At 42.5% G+C, this 18,179-nt stretch overlaps 1 protein-coding gene across 5 annotated transcripts in view; it reads right to left on the reverse strand.

Moving 5' to 3' along the window:
* The window catches only part of uri (unconventional prefoldin RPB5 interactor), a 203,857-nt gene that overhangs the window by 140,654 nt on the left and 45,024 nt on the right, over positions 1-18,179 (reverse strand). For all 5 annotated transcript variants that reach the window (XM_067082933.1, XM_067082930.1, XM_067082931.1 and 2 more), the window contains exon 3: positions 15,080-15,187. In XM_067082933.1, the coding sequence (XP_066939034.1) occupies positions 15,080-15,187 (108 nt within the window). The remainder of the gene's footprint in view (positions 1-15,079; positions 15,188-18,179) is intronic.

An 18,179-nucleotide genomic window follows, 5' to 3' on the forward strand; every position in this document is an offset into this window, starting at 1 on the left:
CCAAGTCTGGGGTTAGTAGGTGGCGCTGGTGTCGCCGTCCTGGCGGGTGTTGAGTGTGGGAGCTGTAACGGCTCACCGCTCTTTTACGGGGGTTTTGATAAGGAGAGATCTTTCGAGTATATTTCCGTGGTAGTGGTATTTCACTCACCCTTCATTATACCGACGTCTTCTAAAAGACGATCGACTGGGGGTAGTAACCCCAGCTTTCCTGAAAGCTCTTTTTCTCTGGTATATCTAGCATTGTTATACCTAGAAATTCGTGCTGTAATGGAATTTCACCGGGTGACACGGGACCTTCCTCAGAAATAGATTTTTCCTCTGTCAAAATCCCTTTTTTAGAGGGTTCTCGCTTATCCTATTCTAGGCTACTACCTATTCTAGGTTTATTTAAAACTTGAGGAAATAAACTATACAGAAAATAACCCTCTTATAATCTAGTTTTCTGTTTTAAGTGGCCGAGACTAACCTTTTATCTTATCTTCGTTCATTGCCGTTTTGGGCTAATAGTAGGACATTCCTTAAAACAGGGTTCCTACTTAATCTGGTTAGGCTACTGTCTGTTCTAGGTTTGTACAGTATCACCTTTAAGGATACAGGGTACATAAGACCCTACTAGTATGTAGCCTTACAGATATGCTACCGAGTCTGAATGAACTAGGTTATTTTATAGCGACTAGGATACTCTTTATACATAATCCTAGGTTTATTTGTTCTTTCTTAGCCTAGTATAGGGTTTTTCCTAATCCAGATTATTAATAGATCACTCTTAAATGTATAGGCTACAGAAACTTACTAATATGTAACCTTATAGTTAGGCTACTATTTTTTGTCTAACCCAGGTTGTTGTTTATATCCAATCATAGGCTATTTGGCCTACTATATAAAACAGTAACTCACTAATGTATAACCTTATAGCTAGGCTAACACTTACCCTAACGTAGGCTACAGCCTAATCTGGATTAGGTAATTCACACTTAAGGGTATGGGGTTACATAAAACACAATTACTGTACCTTAATATGTAGCCTTAAAGGTAGGCTACCATCTCATCCAGCATAGATTACTATTTCACCTAGTCCTAGGTTACATGGTCTACGCTAACAATTTAGTCCAAAAATGGGATGTTTTGTAAAAAGTTATCACTTAATATAATGTACTGCCTAGTCCTGGATTCTTTAGATAATGCTTAAGTGCACAGGCTTGTATGAAAGGAAAAAATTATACTATGTAGCCTTATTGTTAGGCTATCGATTTATTTTGCCCAGATATTGTTATTATCTGATCCTAGGGCCCTTGGTCTTAGCTAGGCCAGTTAAGGATAAGTAATCCTAGGACACACGCTACAGACAACATCCACCATTAACCTAGTCTAAATTATTCTCACTTACTGCTTAGATTATTGTACACATCGCATAATCTGAATGGATTTTCTATATTAATGATAAGTGTGGAACACTTATTTTAGTTAAATTATTTAGTTAGAATTTAAAACAATTTTCGCTTTACGAAACTGGCAATCAACAATGAGTACGTGCTGGGTTCCGGCTTTCACACAAATTATCAATTCCAAAAGTTTAAAATTAAACTTTTAACTGGAACTTAATATTAAGCACTTATCTTACTATTTCTGAGTCCAGTCCCGTGTCAGCCGGTGAAATTCCATTACAGCACGAATTTCTAGGTATAAAATGCTAGATATACCAGAGAAAAAGAGCTTTCAGGAAAGCTGGGGTTACTAACCCCAGTCGAGCGTCTTCTAGGAAGACGTCGGTATAAGGAAGGGTGAGTGAAATACCACTACCACGGAAACATACTCGAAAGATCTCTCCTTATCAAAACCCCCGGAACAGAGCGGTGAGCCGTTACAGCCCCTACACTCAACACCCGCCAGGACGGCGACACCAGCGCCACCTACCTCATTCCATTTTCTAGCACGTGATAATTATCTTTCGTTTTTGTGTGCTCGTGCCTTTTTGTGGAATTTTCCCAATTTTCATCATGTCATCGAGCAGCTTTACTATCTCCAAGTTAAGTACTATGTTATAGGGGTTTTTTCGTTTGTTATTTGGCTGTTTTGGTCTCATTTTATATATATATTTTGAGATCTTAGTATGACGCCACGGCATCCCCCGCCAGCCATGTCGACCACGAGGCGACCCCATCAGTTTCCTGCTGTTGGAGTTGTCTCATTGTCGTTATAGTTATATATATTTTTTGCCCCTGGTTCTCCTCCTGGCGGGTTTCGAAATGTGGCATCCCCTTTTGATAATTTAGCACTTCTAAACATATTGGCCTACAGGCCCTTTTGAGGTGATGCCCCGTCCAGGTTCCCCCCTCCAGGTTGGGTTCCCTTTTATTTTAGTCTGTATTAGGCTATTATTATTTTTCTTGGCGATAGTGCTCTCGGTTCATTTTATTTTATTTTTACTTTACCTCCCAGTGGTGGCAGCAGCCTTAGATCTAACCGTTGCCTCGGGGTAGGCTACGCACCCTATTGAGCACATTTTTATTTCATATTTTGGTGTGATGGTTTTTGAGTGGAGTAGGTTATTGCTTCCATCCCCTTGCCCTCGGCGTGGAAGTCCATCAGGTTGAGAGAATTTTGTTGCTGTTTCCTCTGGGGTCATTTTTGGTGGGCAGAGTGAGCCCCTTAGTTCTCTTCCTTCCCTTAGGGGAATAGAGTTCTTTGGATGTGTCTCCTCTAGGCTATTCGCCTTCTTGCCCCCTCTCCTCGTTCCCGGTTGGTTCTCGGCACAAAATTTCTCTCCTTGTTGGTTCCTCCTCCCCTCCGTACTCCTGCCCTTTTTCTAACCTATGTTAGGTTAGGTCCCTATTAGGCTGTGCCTAGGCAGGAGTCGGGCATCGAGGCTTGGTCGCTCCCCTTTCCTAGTAGTAGGCCACCCTCCTATCACAGTTCCCAGTTCATTCTTGGAGTGGTGTAGTGCAGTTGAGCGGGTTATAGTTTTCCCCCGTCTCCTGTTTCATAGCCTACCTTTCTCCCCTACTCCACCCACTCCCCCCCCCTCCAGCTTTGCTCTACTCGTGCGGGTGACGCTAGATGGCGTTTTCTCCGAGTTCAGGGACTTCTCTATTTGGTAGAGGGATTCGCTCCCTCCCATCCAGTCCCTCGCATCGCTGTGTTGGGTTAGTGATTCGTTCACTCGTAGCTCGAACGTGTTCGAACACTTTATCCCGCTTTCCTCCCGCCCCGTCGGGCTACTCGGCTGGGTTATTATTTTTGCTCCAGTTTACGTTAAAGATACGAGCATCTGGCCCACCTTGTTTCTCTGGCGGGGTAGTAGTGAAGAAGGATTTATTTATTTATATAAGGGGAGCGGATCCCTCCGGTCTCCGGAGTATTTCTGTTTACCATCATTAGTTTATGTTTTTATGATATACGTATTTAAATATACATATTTTTGTTATCTTCGGAGTACTCTCCTTAGTTTTATACATGAGTCCGGTTCTACGCCCGGGGGTTCCGCCGTTGAAATTACAGGCAATCCCTTATGGTTGAGTTCCTGTTGTCTCACTCCTTCCATTCCCGGAGTATTCCGGGTCTGGTAGTCTTGTCTGCCACTCGGTGTATTTTAGAGCTTATTGGCCTAGTTTATTAAAAGGTATTTCTTCTCCACGGAGTATTCCGGCTGCAGTTGAAATTCCGGCCTTTCCAGCCTTAGATCGCTTAGAGTGGTAGGTTCATGTTTGTTTTCCACTTACAGACTGTTGCTGTGAGGAGCGGGGTGTACTGCGTCACTGCAACAACCTTACGGTCACGTAGTGTGCGGACCTCCGCTGGTTTGTGCGGTCCGACCAGCGACCTGGTAGTCTGGCACCCCGATGGTTGTGAGGTTTGTTTTTCGCCTTGTGCGCAACCATCCAGGATGAGTCGGTAAGTGACAATCTTCCTCCGTTTTATGCTCCTCATTTTGAATTTTGTTTATGTGGTGTCCGGACTGTTTTTTTCACCCTTAGCTAATTCTTGGCTTTCTTTCAGGCGGACGAGTCCTCCAAGAAGTCAGCCTTGGAATCTCTCCGGGCCTGGGTGGCTGGGTTTGGAAGGAATGTTCCGTCGGGGAAGCCCTACGTCCTCGACGCGAAGTTGAGGGACCTGCTCTACCCCGGCGCACGAGTGGCGGCCGCAGTGCCAGAAGATCTTGCCACCCCCATCATCCAGCAGATCCGGGATGCGACCCAGCCACCCCAAGTGGATATTCTTTATTCAGAAGTGTCAGAGGACGTCGCCGCCTTGAACTTAGACCTCGAACCAATGGCTATTGAACAGGACCAGGGGGTAAGTAGTGAGGTAGGTGAGGTAGTTGGGGCGGGCGCCCTTTTCGATTCCCCAGCTTCTTCATTGTCTTCTTTTTCAGGTTTTGGGAAGTCTTCCTCCTTGGGTGATAGGGCTCCATCAGCTATCCCCAAGTTGAAGTTGAAGACTTCATGGAAGGCGAAGGGCTATAAGTCCTCGTCCTCCAAGAAAGCATCGCCTTTCCCCCGTCGAAGGCTAAGGTCTCAGCACCTGTAGCCTCCGGGAGCAAGTCTAGTTCCTCCGGCAAAGGCGCGAGTAAGAGGGCATCAAGATCAAGCCCTCCTCGCCAACCTGCCTTTGACGCGGAGACCTTTGTGAAAGAAATGTTCCAAAGGTTCTCCGAGGACTTCAATGACAAGTTTAATCAAATGTCCGAAAAGTTTGCCACATACGACAATAAGATCTCGGAGAAGTTTGCCGCTTATGACAACATGCTGGCGGGAATGAAGAACCCACCCCCAGCTGAACCCCAGTATGTCATTCCTGATACGGCGGAACTCCCGCCTTTCGATCCTGGCAACCCTTGGCGTTTCGCCCTCCAGGCCATCCAACATGATGGCAAACTGACCATTGAAGGTCTTGGCACGAGACGGTTGGAGGAGTTGGAGTTCTTCCCCGCCGATCTTTTGCCCCCGTATCCAGGTTTCGTAAGGTTGACAGAGGAAGCTTGGATACGTTCGGATAAGGTTCCCAGGGAGACTGTCATCATCCCCAGGGACCAAGCTCAGTCGTCTCTCCTGCGCACTCTGACGGAGTGGCAGGCAGACAACACAAAGTTGACTCCTTTCAAGGGCAGCTTTACTATGTTTGCCCTGGGAGACAACTTACCGACTCCCTGTTTAAACAAAGTCGCCCTGGCTACGGCCCGAGCGTGCTTTGACGGTAATCCGTTACCACAGCTAAGGGAAACAGACCCCACTTCCCTGGTGTTCCCGGGAAGTGACGAGTTCTGGATGGATGCTCCGTCCACCTTCACGGTCGGGAAATTAGACCCCCTCTGTGCTTCCTCACAGTTTAGCGAGGAACTCCCCAAGCTGCCGGAATCTTTGCTAAAGGCGGAGTTTGATGCCCGGACTAAGCTAGCCCGGTCCCTGAACTCCGTCTGCCTCACAGAAGCCACTGCCGTCTCCTGCGCAGACGAGCCCTTTTTCCAGGTCTTAGCTAAGTCCCTGTTAGCTGGCTTTCAGTCTGACCTGTTTGAATTCATCATGGCCAGACTGGAATGTAGGAAGTTCGTCTTCGCAAACGCTTCTATCCGTCACGAGCCTAACAAGCTCGTAAAGAGCTCAATCTGGGGACCTAACCTCTTCCCAGAAGAAGAGGTTACGAACGTTATGGCTGAGGCTACAAGGACCAACCAGAGTCTGCGCTCTCGCTGGGGCATCCCCACCTACAAACGCAAGACCCCTGAATCTGGCGGTTCCCAGACGAGAGGAGGCAAGCGTTTTAGGAGACATAAAAGGCCCCACCAGCAGACGGTAGTTCAAGCCGTCCCGGTCTCGGCAGCGGCACAGCCCTCCACTTCAAAAAGCTCTCCCCAACAATATGTGCTGGTCCAACCAGCTCATTCCCTTGCTGCGCCCTCGTATGTTACTTCACCAGCTTACAACCCCACCTACGAGGGGCGGGGTTACTTTCACGGCCTTAACAGAATTGCAAGGGGGAGAAGAGGCAGGCCTCTCACAGAGGAAGGCGAACACCACCCCAAGGGAAAACCTGGACGTGGTAGAGGGGAACAAACCCACTCCCTCCCACTGAGAAAACACAGGTAGGTGGTCGCCTCTATTGGTTCAGGGACCAATGGACCTTCAGCCCTTGGGCACACAGTATAGTGTCCAAAGGTCTGGGTTGGAGTTGGATCAGGAACCTCCTCCTCCGAACAAGTTTTACCAGCCACCCTCATCAATCCTACAGGATTATGTGGCAGAATTGCTCAACAAACAAGCAATAAAGAAAGTAAGGCACCTAAAATTTCAAGGCAGGTTATTCACAGTTCCCAAAAAAGACTGAGATCAGCAAAGAGTGATCCTGGATCTGTCGCGTCTAAATCTCTACATAAAATGCGACAAATTTCGCATGCTTACAATAGCTCAGGTACGGACTCTACTTCCGCGTGGAGCCGTCACCACCTCCATCGATCTTTCAGACGCTTACTATCACGTCCCGATTGCGCGGAACTTCTCTCAGTTCCTCGGTTTCAGACTCGGGAATCAAGCCTACTCGTTCAAGGTCATGCCCTTCGGCCTAAACATTGCGCCCAGGGTATTCACCAAGCTGGCGGACACGGTAGTTCAACAACTCCGGTCCCAAGGAATTTCCCTAGCAGCGTACCTGGACGATTGGATAATTTGGGCACCAACAGTTCTGGAGTGTCAGAAGGCTATGACCATAGTCATCAACTTCCTAGAATCGTTAGGTTTTCAACTGAACAGACAAAAGTCCCGCCTGACTCCGGAGTCCCGGTTTCAGTGGCTGGGCCTGCAGTGGGATTTGTCTGCTCACACGTTATCCCTCCCACCTCCCAAGAGAAAGGAGATAGCATCTCTCACCAGAAAATTTCTCAAAAATCAATCGGCATCCCGCCGATCACAAGAAAGGGTCCTTGGGTCCCTTCAATTTGCCTCAGTGACAGACCTGCTCTTAAAAGCGAAACTCAAAGACATAAACAGAGTGTGGCGGAGTCGAGCCAATGTCAAGCTCAGAGACAAGGTCTCCTCCATCCCTCGAATCTTGAAAACAAGACTGCGGCCTTGGACCTCAGTCAAGGGCCTCTCCAAGTCAGTTCCGCTTCAGTTTCCCCCTCCGGCACTAGTTGTCCACACAGACGCTTCCCTAAGCGGCTGGGGGGATATTCCCCAAAACAAAAGTACAGGAACGTGGTCCACAATGTTTCAGCAGTTCCATATAAACACCCTGGAAGCTATGGCGGTCTTTCTGACTTTAAAGAAAATCCGCCCCAACCGGATTCATATCAGGTTGGTATTGGACAGCGCAGTGGTAGTTCATTGCATCAACAGGGCGGCTCCAAATCAGGTCGAGTAAACCAAGTAATGGTTGCTATCTTCTCCCTGGCGAACAAGCACGGCTGGCACCTGTCAGCCACCCACCTTGCGGGGTACGGGAACGTGGTGGCGGATTCCCTGTCCAGAACGACTCCGTTGGAGACGGAGTGGTCCCTGGACACGGAATCTTTCGAATGGATTTGCCGCCAGGTTCCTGGTCTCCAAGTGGATCTGTTCGCGACAGAAAGCAACTTCAAGCTCCCCTGTTATGTGGCCCAACCTGGACCCTCAGGCATACGCCACGGATGCAATGACAATAGATTGGAACAAATGGGAGAAAATTTACCTATTCCTCCAATAAATTTACTGTTGAAAGTATTACACAAACTCAGGACATTCAAAGGTCAACTAGCCCTAGTAGCCCCTACTGGCCGAAGAGCAATTGGTTCCCTCTTCTTCAGGAACTGGGACTGCGGAGTCTTGATTCCCAAGCCCATACTGACCCAGACAGTACAAACCAAGACTGTGTCAGCTTCCTCAAGAATTCAGAATGCCCTAGTTTTATGGACTTTATAAAATTCGCAGCCCAAAAAGGAGCAAACATTGACCCTGTCAACACTCTATTTCTTGAGTCAGATAAAAGAGATTCTACTCTTAGACAATATGATTCAACAGTCAAAAAATTAGCCTCCTTCCTAAAAGCATCTGAAGCCAAGGTTATGTCGACTAATTTAGGAGTCTCTTTCTTTAGATCACTGTTTGAAAAAGGCCTTGCTCCAGCCACTATTACCACAACCAAGTCAGCCCTGAAGAAAGTATTCCTGTACGGCTTTAAAATCGACCTTACAGATTCCTATTTTTCATCCATCCCCAGAGCATGCGCTCGTCTGAGACCCGTATCACGCCCACATTCCGTTACGTGGTTTCTCAATGACGTCCTTAAGTTAGCATCAGAGATAGATAACTTTCAATGCTCTTATCAGGATCTGTTAAGGAAAACCTTATTTCTGATTAGCTTGGCCTCAGGTGCTAGAATCTCAGAGCTGTCAGCTCTCACTAGGGGTGATCATTTTGTGAACTTCCTCCCTTCAGGAGAGGTCCTCCTTTCCCCTGATCCTAAATTCTTAGCCAAAAACGAAGACCCACAAGACAGGTGGTCTCCTTGGAAGGTGGTGCCCCTTCCACAAGACCAGTCTTTATGTCCAGTTCATACACTTAAATCTTACCTTTTAAGAACTCCACAGAGTAAGTCGGGTCCTCTTTTTATCAGGGAGAAAGGTGGTACTCTATCACTGAATGGTATAAGACAACAAATTCTGTATTTTATTAAACAAGCCAACCCAGATTCAGTTCCTAAGGTTCATGATATTCAAGCAGTTGCTACTTCCATTAATTACTTTCATAATATGGATTTCTCAGAGTTGACTAAATATACGGGTTGGAAATCACCTCTAGTGTTTAAACGCCACTATTTAAAATCGCTCGAAGCCCTGAAATTTTCTACCATAGCTGTGGGAAGTGTCATCTCCCCACCTTAACCAATCATATCCTTTCCTCCTTTCCCCCCCGCCCGCCTGCCTCATTTGCTTCTCTGCTTGTCCTCCTGGTTGATTATGCCTCACTGCCTTGCTCCTCATATTGATATAATTTGTCTCTGTTGACTGGAAACTGTAATCTGACATGTTACCATAGTGTTTTCTTGTGGGGTACTGGGCGGTTTTTATTTTGCACCATGTACCCCAGGTGTGTGTATATACACTGTATGTTTTGCTTACTGTTTGGTTGATCTCTTATGTGTTTAGCTTAAGTTTGCGGGTGTAGTTTTAAGATTGTATATGCCATTTGAATTGTGTACACCATTGTACCTATCCAATTTCGTGTAATTTTGTACTTTGATGACATTAAGTGGTTTTGGGGAACCCTTCCCCGTCGTGCCGGGGACCTCCCCTTGTCTTTCTAGTCTTAAGTCTTTGATGTGCCTTAGGTTTAGTGTTTTTCTCACATGTAAGAGATTCCCTCATTAAAACTGCTTTCGTGATTTATGTTTTTTTCTTCAGATTACCCAGTTTCCTCGTAGTTTGCAGCCTTGGCATGATTCTCTGTCACTATTTCACCGGCTGACACGGGACTGGACTCAGAAAAGGGATTTTGACAAAGGAAAATCTATTCCTGAGGAAGGTCCCATGTCACCCGGTGACCCTCCCTGACTCACCTAGTACTGGCTCCCCCCAACCCCTTTTTCTTGCACATGCCAAGTCTGGGGTTAGTGCTAGCATGGAATGAGGTAGGTGGCGCTGGTGTCGCCGTCCTGGCGGGTGTTTGTGTGTAGGGGCTGTAACGGCTCACCGCTCTGTTCGGGGTTTTGATAAGGAGAGATCTTTCGAGTATGTTTCCGTGGTAGTGGTATTTCACTCACCCTTCCTTATACTGACGTCTTCCTACAAGACGCTCGACTGGGGGTAGTAACCCCAGCTTTCCTGAAAGCTCTTTTTCTCTGGTATATCTAGCATTTTATACCTAGAAATTCGTGCTGTAATGGAATTTCACCGGGTGACACGGGACCTTCCTCAGAAATAGATTTTTCCTTTGTCAAAATCCCTTTTTTGATGTTCCCATGATCCTCGCTAAGGAAATAGAAGGAAAAAGTTGACTTTTTTTGGAGCGCTGCTAACGACATAAACTGCTTGCTATTGACCAATAGAAGGTAATGGCGCCCTGGTTTTTACCAGCCCAGCTGTCAACAAGAGGGTGGATTCACATGTGCAATAGTTACTTCTCTTCTTGCAGGTTCTTTGATGGAAAAACTGGGTTCAACTTCGCTGAAGATAAGGGAAAGTGCCCTCTTATCTTTGAGTCTGTTATATACTCCATCACGTTATAATGCTAATCATTACAACACAACACCTGGCCAAAAAGACCAACTAGAAGAGAATTCTTTGATATTAGTTTGGTCACCATGGAGCTCTGGTAGACCATGGAAGGTAACTCCTCGAGGACAAAACAAGTGACTACGCTATCAAAAATGGTTATAACTGCCTATTTTCATTGTTAAAACACCAAAGACCTCTGCTCTAAAAATGCTTATAGCTGCCTATTTTAATAGTTCAAACACCAAATATACCTTAAACTATCATCCTAAAACACTTTAATATTTTAATATTTCAATATCACTTTAATATCATTTCAATACGCATCGTTTCTGATTGGCATAGCTATAAGGAGGTGAGAAAACCAGTTCAGTGACTGTCCAGTAGCCATCTGGAGGTTCACTATAATGTAGTCCCTAACAAGGGCGGGTTTATAACGAGGTCTCTCCTCTATATGGACAACGAGAAAACCAGTTCATTACAAGCCAAAGCTAATAAACCTGTTTCTTTCCACATAAGTCTCTCTCTTTCTCTCTCTGAGTTATTATTTAATCTTGTGATTATTTAATCTTATTAATATTATTACAGGAAACCAGGACAGCCACCATATAACTGACAGCACAAGGAGAAGAAGTTTTAAAAGATTGCTGGGCCTTGAACCAGCCTGACCACATTCACATCTCTTGAAAAAGGGTCACAGTTAGGACCTGAAAGTACTCAAGATTCAAGTAATATGTAAATATTTACAAGTAAACAAGTTGTACACAGGAATCTTGTGGGTTTCTCTTTCCATCTTCAGAAGAAAACTGAAAGAAGTTTTTGTCTGGTTCATTATTATTATTATATTGTTATTATTTAATCTTATTATTAATTGAAAAGTAGTTGTTATCATTACCTGTATTATTACAGGAACAGTATTATTATTGTTATTGTTTAATCTTATTGATTAACCCTTTGTGAACTGGCATCATCAAATGACGACTATTTATAATGTTAGGGTAAATTCCGGGTAGTCCTCTGACGATCAACATTTCGTGCCATACAGTTTGAATTAATTTTGCGGGAAAAGTTTTCAGATTATTTCCGTGGGCCGTGAATGACTCATGGCAACTCTTATGGCGACTATAATAGTTAGTCGGTACAGGAGAAGAACTGTTTGCCCTGAGATGTCGAAAGGGAATGTTGTCCACCATTTGCATGCAAGGATGTCTCACAAATATTTTACAATAAATATACAGTACTCAGAATTTGTTAATGATTTTAGTTCCTATCTGTTATGATATTGTGTGAGCTGTAACTAAAATCTTACAAAAAAATTATTAGAAAAAACATTTATAACTTGGTAAAATTAGCATACAGTAAACCCCCTTATTTGTGTTCTCATGAAGTGCACTCACGCAGAAAAATTTGTGGTTTCTCTGTGGAACATATCTAGCCATCATTCGCAAAAAACGCCCATAAGGGTGGTATTTTTCACTGAGAAATATTCACTAATTACTGTATTTTCATATAATTTTCATGAATAAATGCACTTTTTGTGATAAAACTATTAAAATACTCAGGTATAAGCATTTTTACAGGGCTTTTCCTGTGTTTAAACTATCAAAATGGTCGGTTCTAAGTGTTTTTAGAGGGGTTTTAAGTATTCGCAGATTTTAGCTATTCACGGGGGGTGTGGTACGCATCCCCTGCGAATACTGTACTTATTAATCTTATTAATCTTATAAAATATTAATATTTAGAAATTAGTAAATCACTTTTTATCATAGAAAATGTATTTAGTCATGAAAATAACCTGAAAATACAGTAATTAGTGAACATTGCTCTATAAAAAGTCTGCACATTACCAAATTTTCCGTGATTTATTGAAAAATATGTTCCACATAAAAATTCGTGAATATTGAACCGCGAATAAGTGGGGTCCACTATATTAACCCTCTAACGCTGAGCCTCTATTTACAAAAACGTCTCCCGTATGCTGGCGGCGTTCGGGAGTTAGCGTCGAAGCAGAAAAAACGTTTTTTTCAAAAAATCACAGCACACTTAGTTTTCAAGATTAAGAGTTCATTTTTGGCTCCTTTTTTTGTCATTGCCTGAAGTTTAGTATGCAACCATCAGAAATTAAAAAAAATATCATTATCATATATAAATACTGAAATATATGACAGTGCAAAAAATTTTCATATATAATTGTATACAGATCGTGCTGTGAGCAAAACGGTTAAAGCTAACGGGTTATCTTTTTTATCTTTGTATTGTACACTAAATTGCAATGATTTTGGTATATAACAAATTGTAAAACGATCAAAGCAACACAGAAAAAATATTATCACAAAATGATGCATGAATTAGTAACACGCGGGATCAAAAAAAAGTTTTTTCAAACATTCACCATAAATCGAAATATTGTGCTAGAGACTTCCCGTTTGTTGAAAAATGAAGCTAATTGATTGAATATTACTAGACTGTAAGTGTTTTAGCTTACAATTGCAGTTTTCGACCATTTCGGTCGAGTTAAAGTTGGAACAAGGTCATAATTTTTCTATTTATCGTGATTTATATGAAAATATTTCAAAACTGATAAAAGCTGCAACCGTGAGTTATTTTCTGTTGTATTCTACATGAAATTGCGCACATTTTCATATATAAAATTTTATGTAACGACTAATATAAAACGGTGCAAACATTACGACAACGTGACGAAAGAATTTCCGAGATGTTCTGCCAAGTTACCGCTCGGACGTAAGGAAAAAAGTTTTTTTTAAAATTCACCATAAATCGAAATATTGTGCTAGAGACTTCCCGTTTGTTGAAAAATGAAGATAATTGATTGAATATTACTAGACTGTAAGTGTTTTAGCTTACAATTGCAGTTTTCAACCATTTCGGTCGAGTTAAAGTTGACCGAAGGTCGAATTTTTTCTATTTATCGTGATTTATATGAAAATATTTCAAAAATGATAAAAGCTACAACCGTGAGTTATTTTCTGTTGTATTCTACATGAAATTGCGCACATTTTCATATATAAAAGTTTATGTAACAACTAATGTAAAACGATGCAAACATTACGGCAACGTGACGAAAGAATTTCTGAGATGTTCGGCCGAGTTACCACGTGCAGACGTAAGGAAAAAGTTTTTTTTTCAGAAATTCACCATAAATCGAAATATTGTGCTAGACTTCCAGTTTGTTGCAAAATGAAGGTACATGATTGAATATTACTATAATGTAAGAGTTTTAGCTTATAATTGCTTTTTTCGACCATTTTGGTCGAGTTAAAGTTGACCGATGGTTGAAATTTTGGCAGTTATCGTGATTTATATGAAACTATTTCAAAACTGATAAAAGCTACAACCATGAGTTATTTTCTGTTGTATTCTACATGAAATTGTGCACATTTCCATATATAAAACTTTATGTAACGACTAATATAAAACGGTGGAAACATTACGACAAAGTGACGAAAGAATTTCTGGCGCGGACGTAAGGAAAAATTTTTCAAAAATTCACCATAAATCGAAATACTGCGCTAGGGACTTCCAATTTGTTGCAAAATGAAGGGAAATGATTGAATATTACTAGAATGTAAGAGTTTTAGCTTACAATTGCGTTTTTTGACCATTTCGGTAGAGTCAAAGTTGACCGAAGGTTGAAATTTTGGCAGTTATTGTGATTTATATGAAAATATTTCCAAATTGATAAAAGCTACAACCATGGGTTGTTTTTTGTTGTATTTTACATGAAATTGTGCACATTTTCATATATAAAACTTTATGTAACAGCTAATATAAAACGGTGCAAAAATTAAGACAAAATGACGAAAGAATTTCTGAAATTTTTGGCAGAGTTACCGCGCGGACATAAGGAAAAAGTTTTTTTCAAAAATTCACCATAAATCGAAATATTGTGCTAGAGACTTCCAATTTGTTGCAAAATGAAGGTAAATGATTGAATATTACTAGAATGTAAGAGTTTTAGCTTACAATTGCGTTTTTCGACCATTTCGGTCGAGTCAAAGTTGACCGAAGGTTGAAATTTTTTGTAGTCGACGTACAGTACGTCCACTCGGCACCCATCAGACAATTTTAGTCGACATATGATACGTCCAGTCGGCGTTTAAGGGTTAAGTAAAGGACAGTGAATGCCCTCAAAAACAAGTCAGAATTACCAGGCACTTGGACATTCTCTAACTTCAAGTAATCTATTCAATTAGTTTTTAAGACTTTCCTCTATTCTCCTGGTTCATTAAATTCCCCATCAATTCCCAAAGTTTACAATGTGACGAGGTTAATTCAGATAAAACCAGCACTAGAATCAATTTCAATGAGTCTCCAATTAGGTGTATTCACTAAGTTTTGTTGGATTTAACTAGTTAGATCTAGAGGGCATCAGATGTACCTAACTATTCCTAAATAAACAGAAACTGACTGGAAAAAAATTGTTAAGCAAGAATATATATGATGCACGTGAAATCAACTTTACAAAATAATGAGCAAGTACTTACTTATTGGTACCTATCAAATATAATTTTTAAGGCCAGTTTCATCTGTGGTAACAACCACCAATAAAGTAGCATATAAAACTCCTTTCACCTACTTGTATACTGTACTATCAATACTCAAAAGAAATGTAAAATGGGCATCATGGCCCTGCTCTCCAATACTGGCAAATCTATGATTCACAAAAAATAATGGTGGTAATTCTCCCAGAAGTGACAGACTATTCTTATACGGCGCAAAATATTATCACCCTCCACCAAATAAATAAGCATTCTGTACTTACCAAACCCACAGCTTCAAATACACATACACAACAGCTCACTCAATACAAAACAAATGAAGTACAGTAATAATTAAGGCTATGGTAATTCACAAGTAGCCAACTCCCATGGTGCCTACCTCATGTGATGTTTTGTCAGGAAGAGTTCTAAGCCTTTTCTGGAGATGAAGGTAATCATCTTTAAACTTTGTCAACTGATTATATTCCTTCTCGACCAATTCAAGTCTCTGGAAATAATGAGAACAAGGATTAATCACTACTTTTACCTTTAACTTTTTTAGAAGATTTAGTCTAGTATTATGTGATTAACTAATGAATATGGAGATCATAGTGCATAACATGTACTGTCAGTAGCAGCTGTCGTGATAATAACTGAGCATCTATAATAATGATATTCTAGCAATTATTAAACAATAATAAACAAGGAGCAAAACAACCCGGCCAGTGGGGAGACAAGCCAGTCCAACTTGCTGCCGGTCTCAAGCCCAGATAAATGGGGAGAGTTGCTGCCTGGTCTAGCCAACCAAGTATGAAAACAGTGGCAAAAACTAAATAATGAATCTTGAGTCAATAATGGAATGCAATAAGGCTAGGGCATGCCCCGTAAGCGATGCGCTGCAGTATCCCCTGACAGCAGTGAGAAATGTGTAAACAGTACTGCAGAAGTCATGAATGCTGCTAAAGAAGTCAGTGCAGAGAAAGGATTGGAAAAAGAAAGGAAAGATGGGAATTGGAAATTGGAATGTTGGAAGCCTCACATGAAAGGGAAGAGAGTTGGTTGATGTCCTGCAGAGAATGAAAATTATGAATTCTATGCATACAAGAGACCAAATGGATGGGGAAAAGCTCAGAGAAGGATATAAAGTTTACTACACAGGGGAAGATATAAGGAGAAATAGGGTAGGAATTATTCTCTATCCAGATCTGCAGGAGACTGTCACAGAGTTCCAACGTATCAGTGACAGGCTCATGGGCTTAAAGTTTGTGAAAGATAAGAAAATGATATTTTAATGATAAAATAAAGTTTGTTCATACTTACCTGGCAGATATATATATAGCTGTATTCTCCGAAGTCCGACAGAATTTCAAAACTCGCGGCACACGCAGTGGCCGGGCAGGTGGTTAGTACCCATTCCCGCCGCTGGGAGGCGGGTATCAGGAACCATTCCCATTTTCTATTCAGATTTTCTAACGCCACTGACTCCTGGGAGGAGGGGAGGGCAATATGAATATATATATCTGCCAGGTAAGTATGAACAAACTTTATTTTATCATTAAAATATCATTTTGTTCATGAGACTTACCTGCCAGATATATATATAGCTGAATACCACCTTTGGAGGGGGTAGAGACAGCCAAGAATTAGGAAAAAACCAATTATTGGTAAAATTATTTTGGTTCCTTATCTGATAGCGTAGCTGACTGAGTGGTTACTGTCACTCTAGTCTGCTTCTGCTTTACTAGAGACCCCAGCGAGGTAGTGACCTATATAGCTGGCGACTTCTAGATGATCTGTCAACGGGGCGTGACCACAATGTGACTACATCATAGACCATACAAAGAGGACAAAAGAGCATTACTAACCACCTAACCAACACCTAAAGCGTTAGTTTGCAAAGGATTGGGAAGACTGCCTCCAGTAGTCGACCCAACAACCATAAAAACACAATTAAAAAGGGGATAGGATCAGAGTTACCCCCTGTCCCCAAGGTTGCTGAAGCAGCAATGTATGGTCCCAGCGAAAAGCAATTTTCGTATGTTACCTAAACATCTTGCCAAGAGTGTGAGGCAAACACCGAATTGACTTCGCCAAAATGTGGCACTAAGAATGTCACTGAGTACCATATTTTTCTTGAACGCCATGGAGGTAGCAACTGCCCTCACCTCGTGAGCGTTAACTCTCAACAACTTGAAGTTGGAGTCGTCACAACTAGAGTGTGCGTCCTTAATGACGTCCCTAATGAAGAATGCCAGTGCATTCTTCGACATAGGTTTAACTGGTTGCCTCACAGAACACCATAAAATATCCAAGGGACCACGAGTGTCCTGTGTTCTTTAAAGGTAGTACTTGAGAGCTCTAACTGGACATAGAACTCCCTCAGGTTCCTGTCCAATAAGGTCTGTTAAACCTTTAATTTCAAAGTGTCTAGGCCAAGGGTTAGAAGACCTATCATTCTTAGCCAAGAACTTAGGGCTTAAAGAATAGACAGCATTGTGTTCCTTGAAGCCCACATGACGGCCTCGAACTTCGCTCACTCTCTTCGCCGTCGCCAGAGCCGTGAGGAATGCTGTTTTCGAGTAACATCCTTATGAGATGCAGAGTGGAGAGGCTCAAAGGACTAAACATCAAAACTTGAGCACTACGTCCAAGTTCCAAGCAGGGGAATTAGCTGAGGAACCTTGGACGTCTTGAAAGAGCTCGTAAGATCGTGGAGGTCCTTATTGTCAGACAAATCTAATCCTCTGTGTCTGAATACAATCGAAAGCATGCTCCGATAACACTTGATAGTCGGAACTGCTATATCGAGTTTTTCTCTTAAGTAAAGGCGAAAATCCGCAACCTGGCTCACAGTGATAGAGGAAGAGGAAAAGCCCTTCTTTCTACACCAACCTTTGAAGGTTGCTCACTTCGCTAGATATATCCTTTAGATGAAGAACTTCTGGCTCTAGCGATGGCCCGTGCCACCTGGCCAGAAAAACCCCTTCGCTCTGACCAAGTTTCGATAGTCTGAAAGCAGTCAGGTTCAGAGCGGGAGATTCAAAGATATCTCTGAAGTGGGTTTGTATGAGCAGGTCTGCTCTCATAGGAAGGGTCCTCGGAACGTCTACCAACCAGAAGAGAAACTCCGAGAACCAGTGGTTCGAAGGCCAAAACGTGGGGATGAGAGTCATCCTCGTCCCTTGTGAGGCCGCGAACTTGCGTATGACTTCTCCCAGAATTTAGAACGGGGAAAAAGGCGTAAACATCTATTCCCGTCCAATCCCAGAGAATAGCATCTATCGCAACTGCCCCCGGGTCGAATACAGATGAGCTTTATAGAGGGAGCCTCGCTGTTCTTGAGGTCGTGAAAAGATCCACAAGATGGCGACCCCAAAATTTCCAAAAATCTTGGCAAACCTCCTGATGAAGGGTCCATTCCTTCGGCAGGAGTTGATGGCGCCAACAGAGCAGGTCTGCTCGAACATTTTCAACCCCTGCAACAAAACTTGTGAGAATCG

Source organism: Macrobrachium rosenbergii, chromosome 40, assembly GCF_040412425.1.
Source record: "Macrobrachium rosenbergii isolate ZJJX-2024 chromosome 40, ASM4041242v1, whole genome shotgun sequence".
Classification (NCBI taxonomy): domain Eukaryota; kingdom Metazoa; phylum Arthropoda; class Malacostraca; order Decapoda; family Palaemonidae; genus Macrobrachium; species Macrobrachium rosenbergii.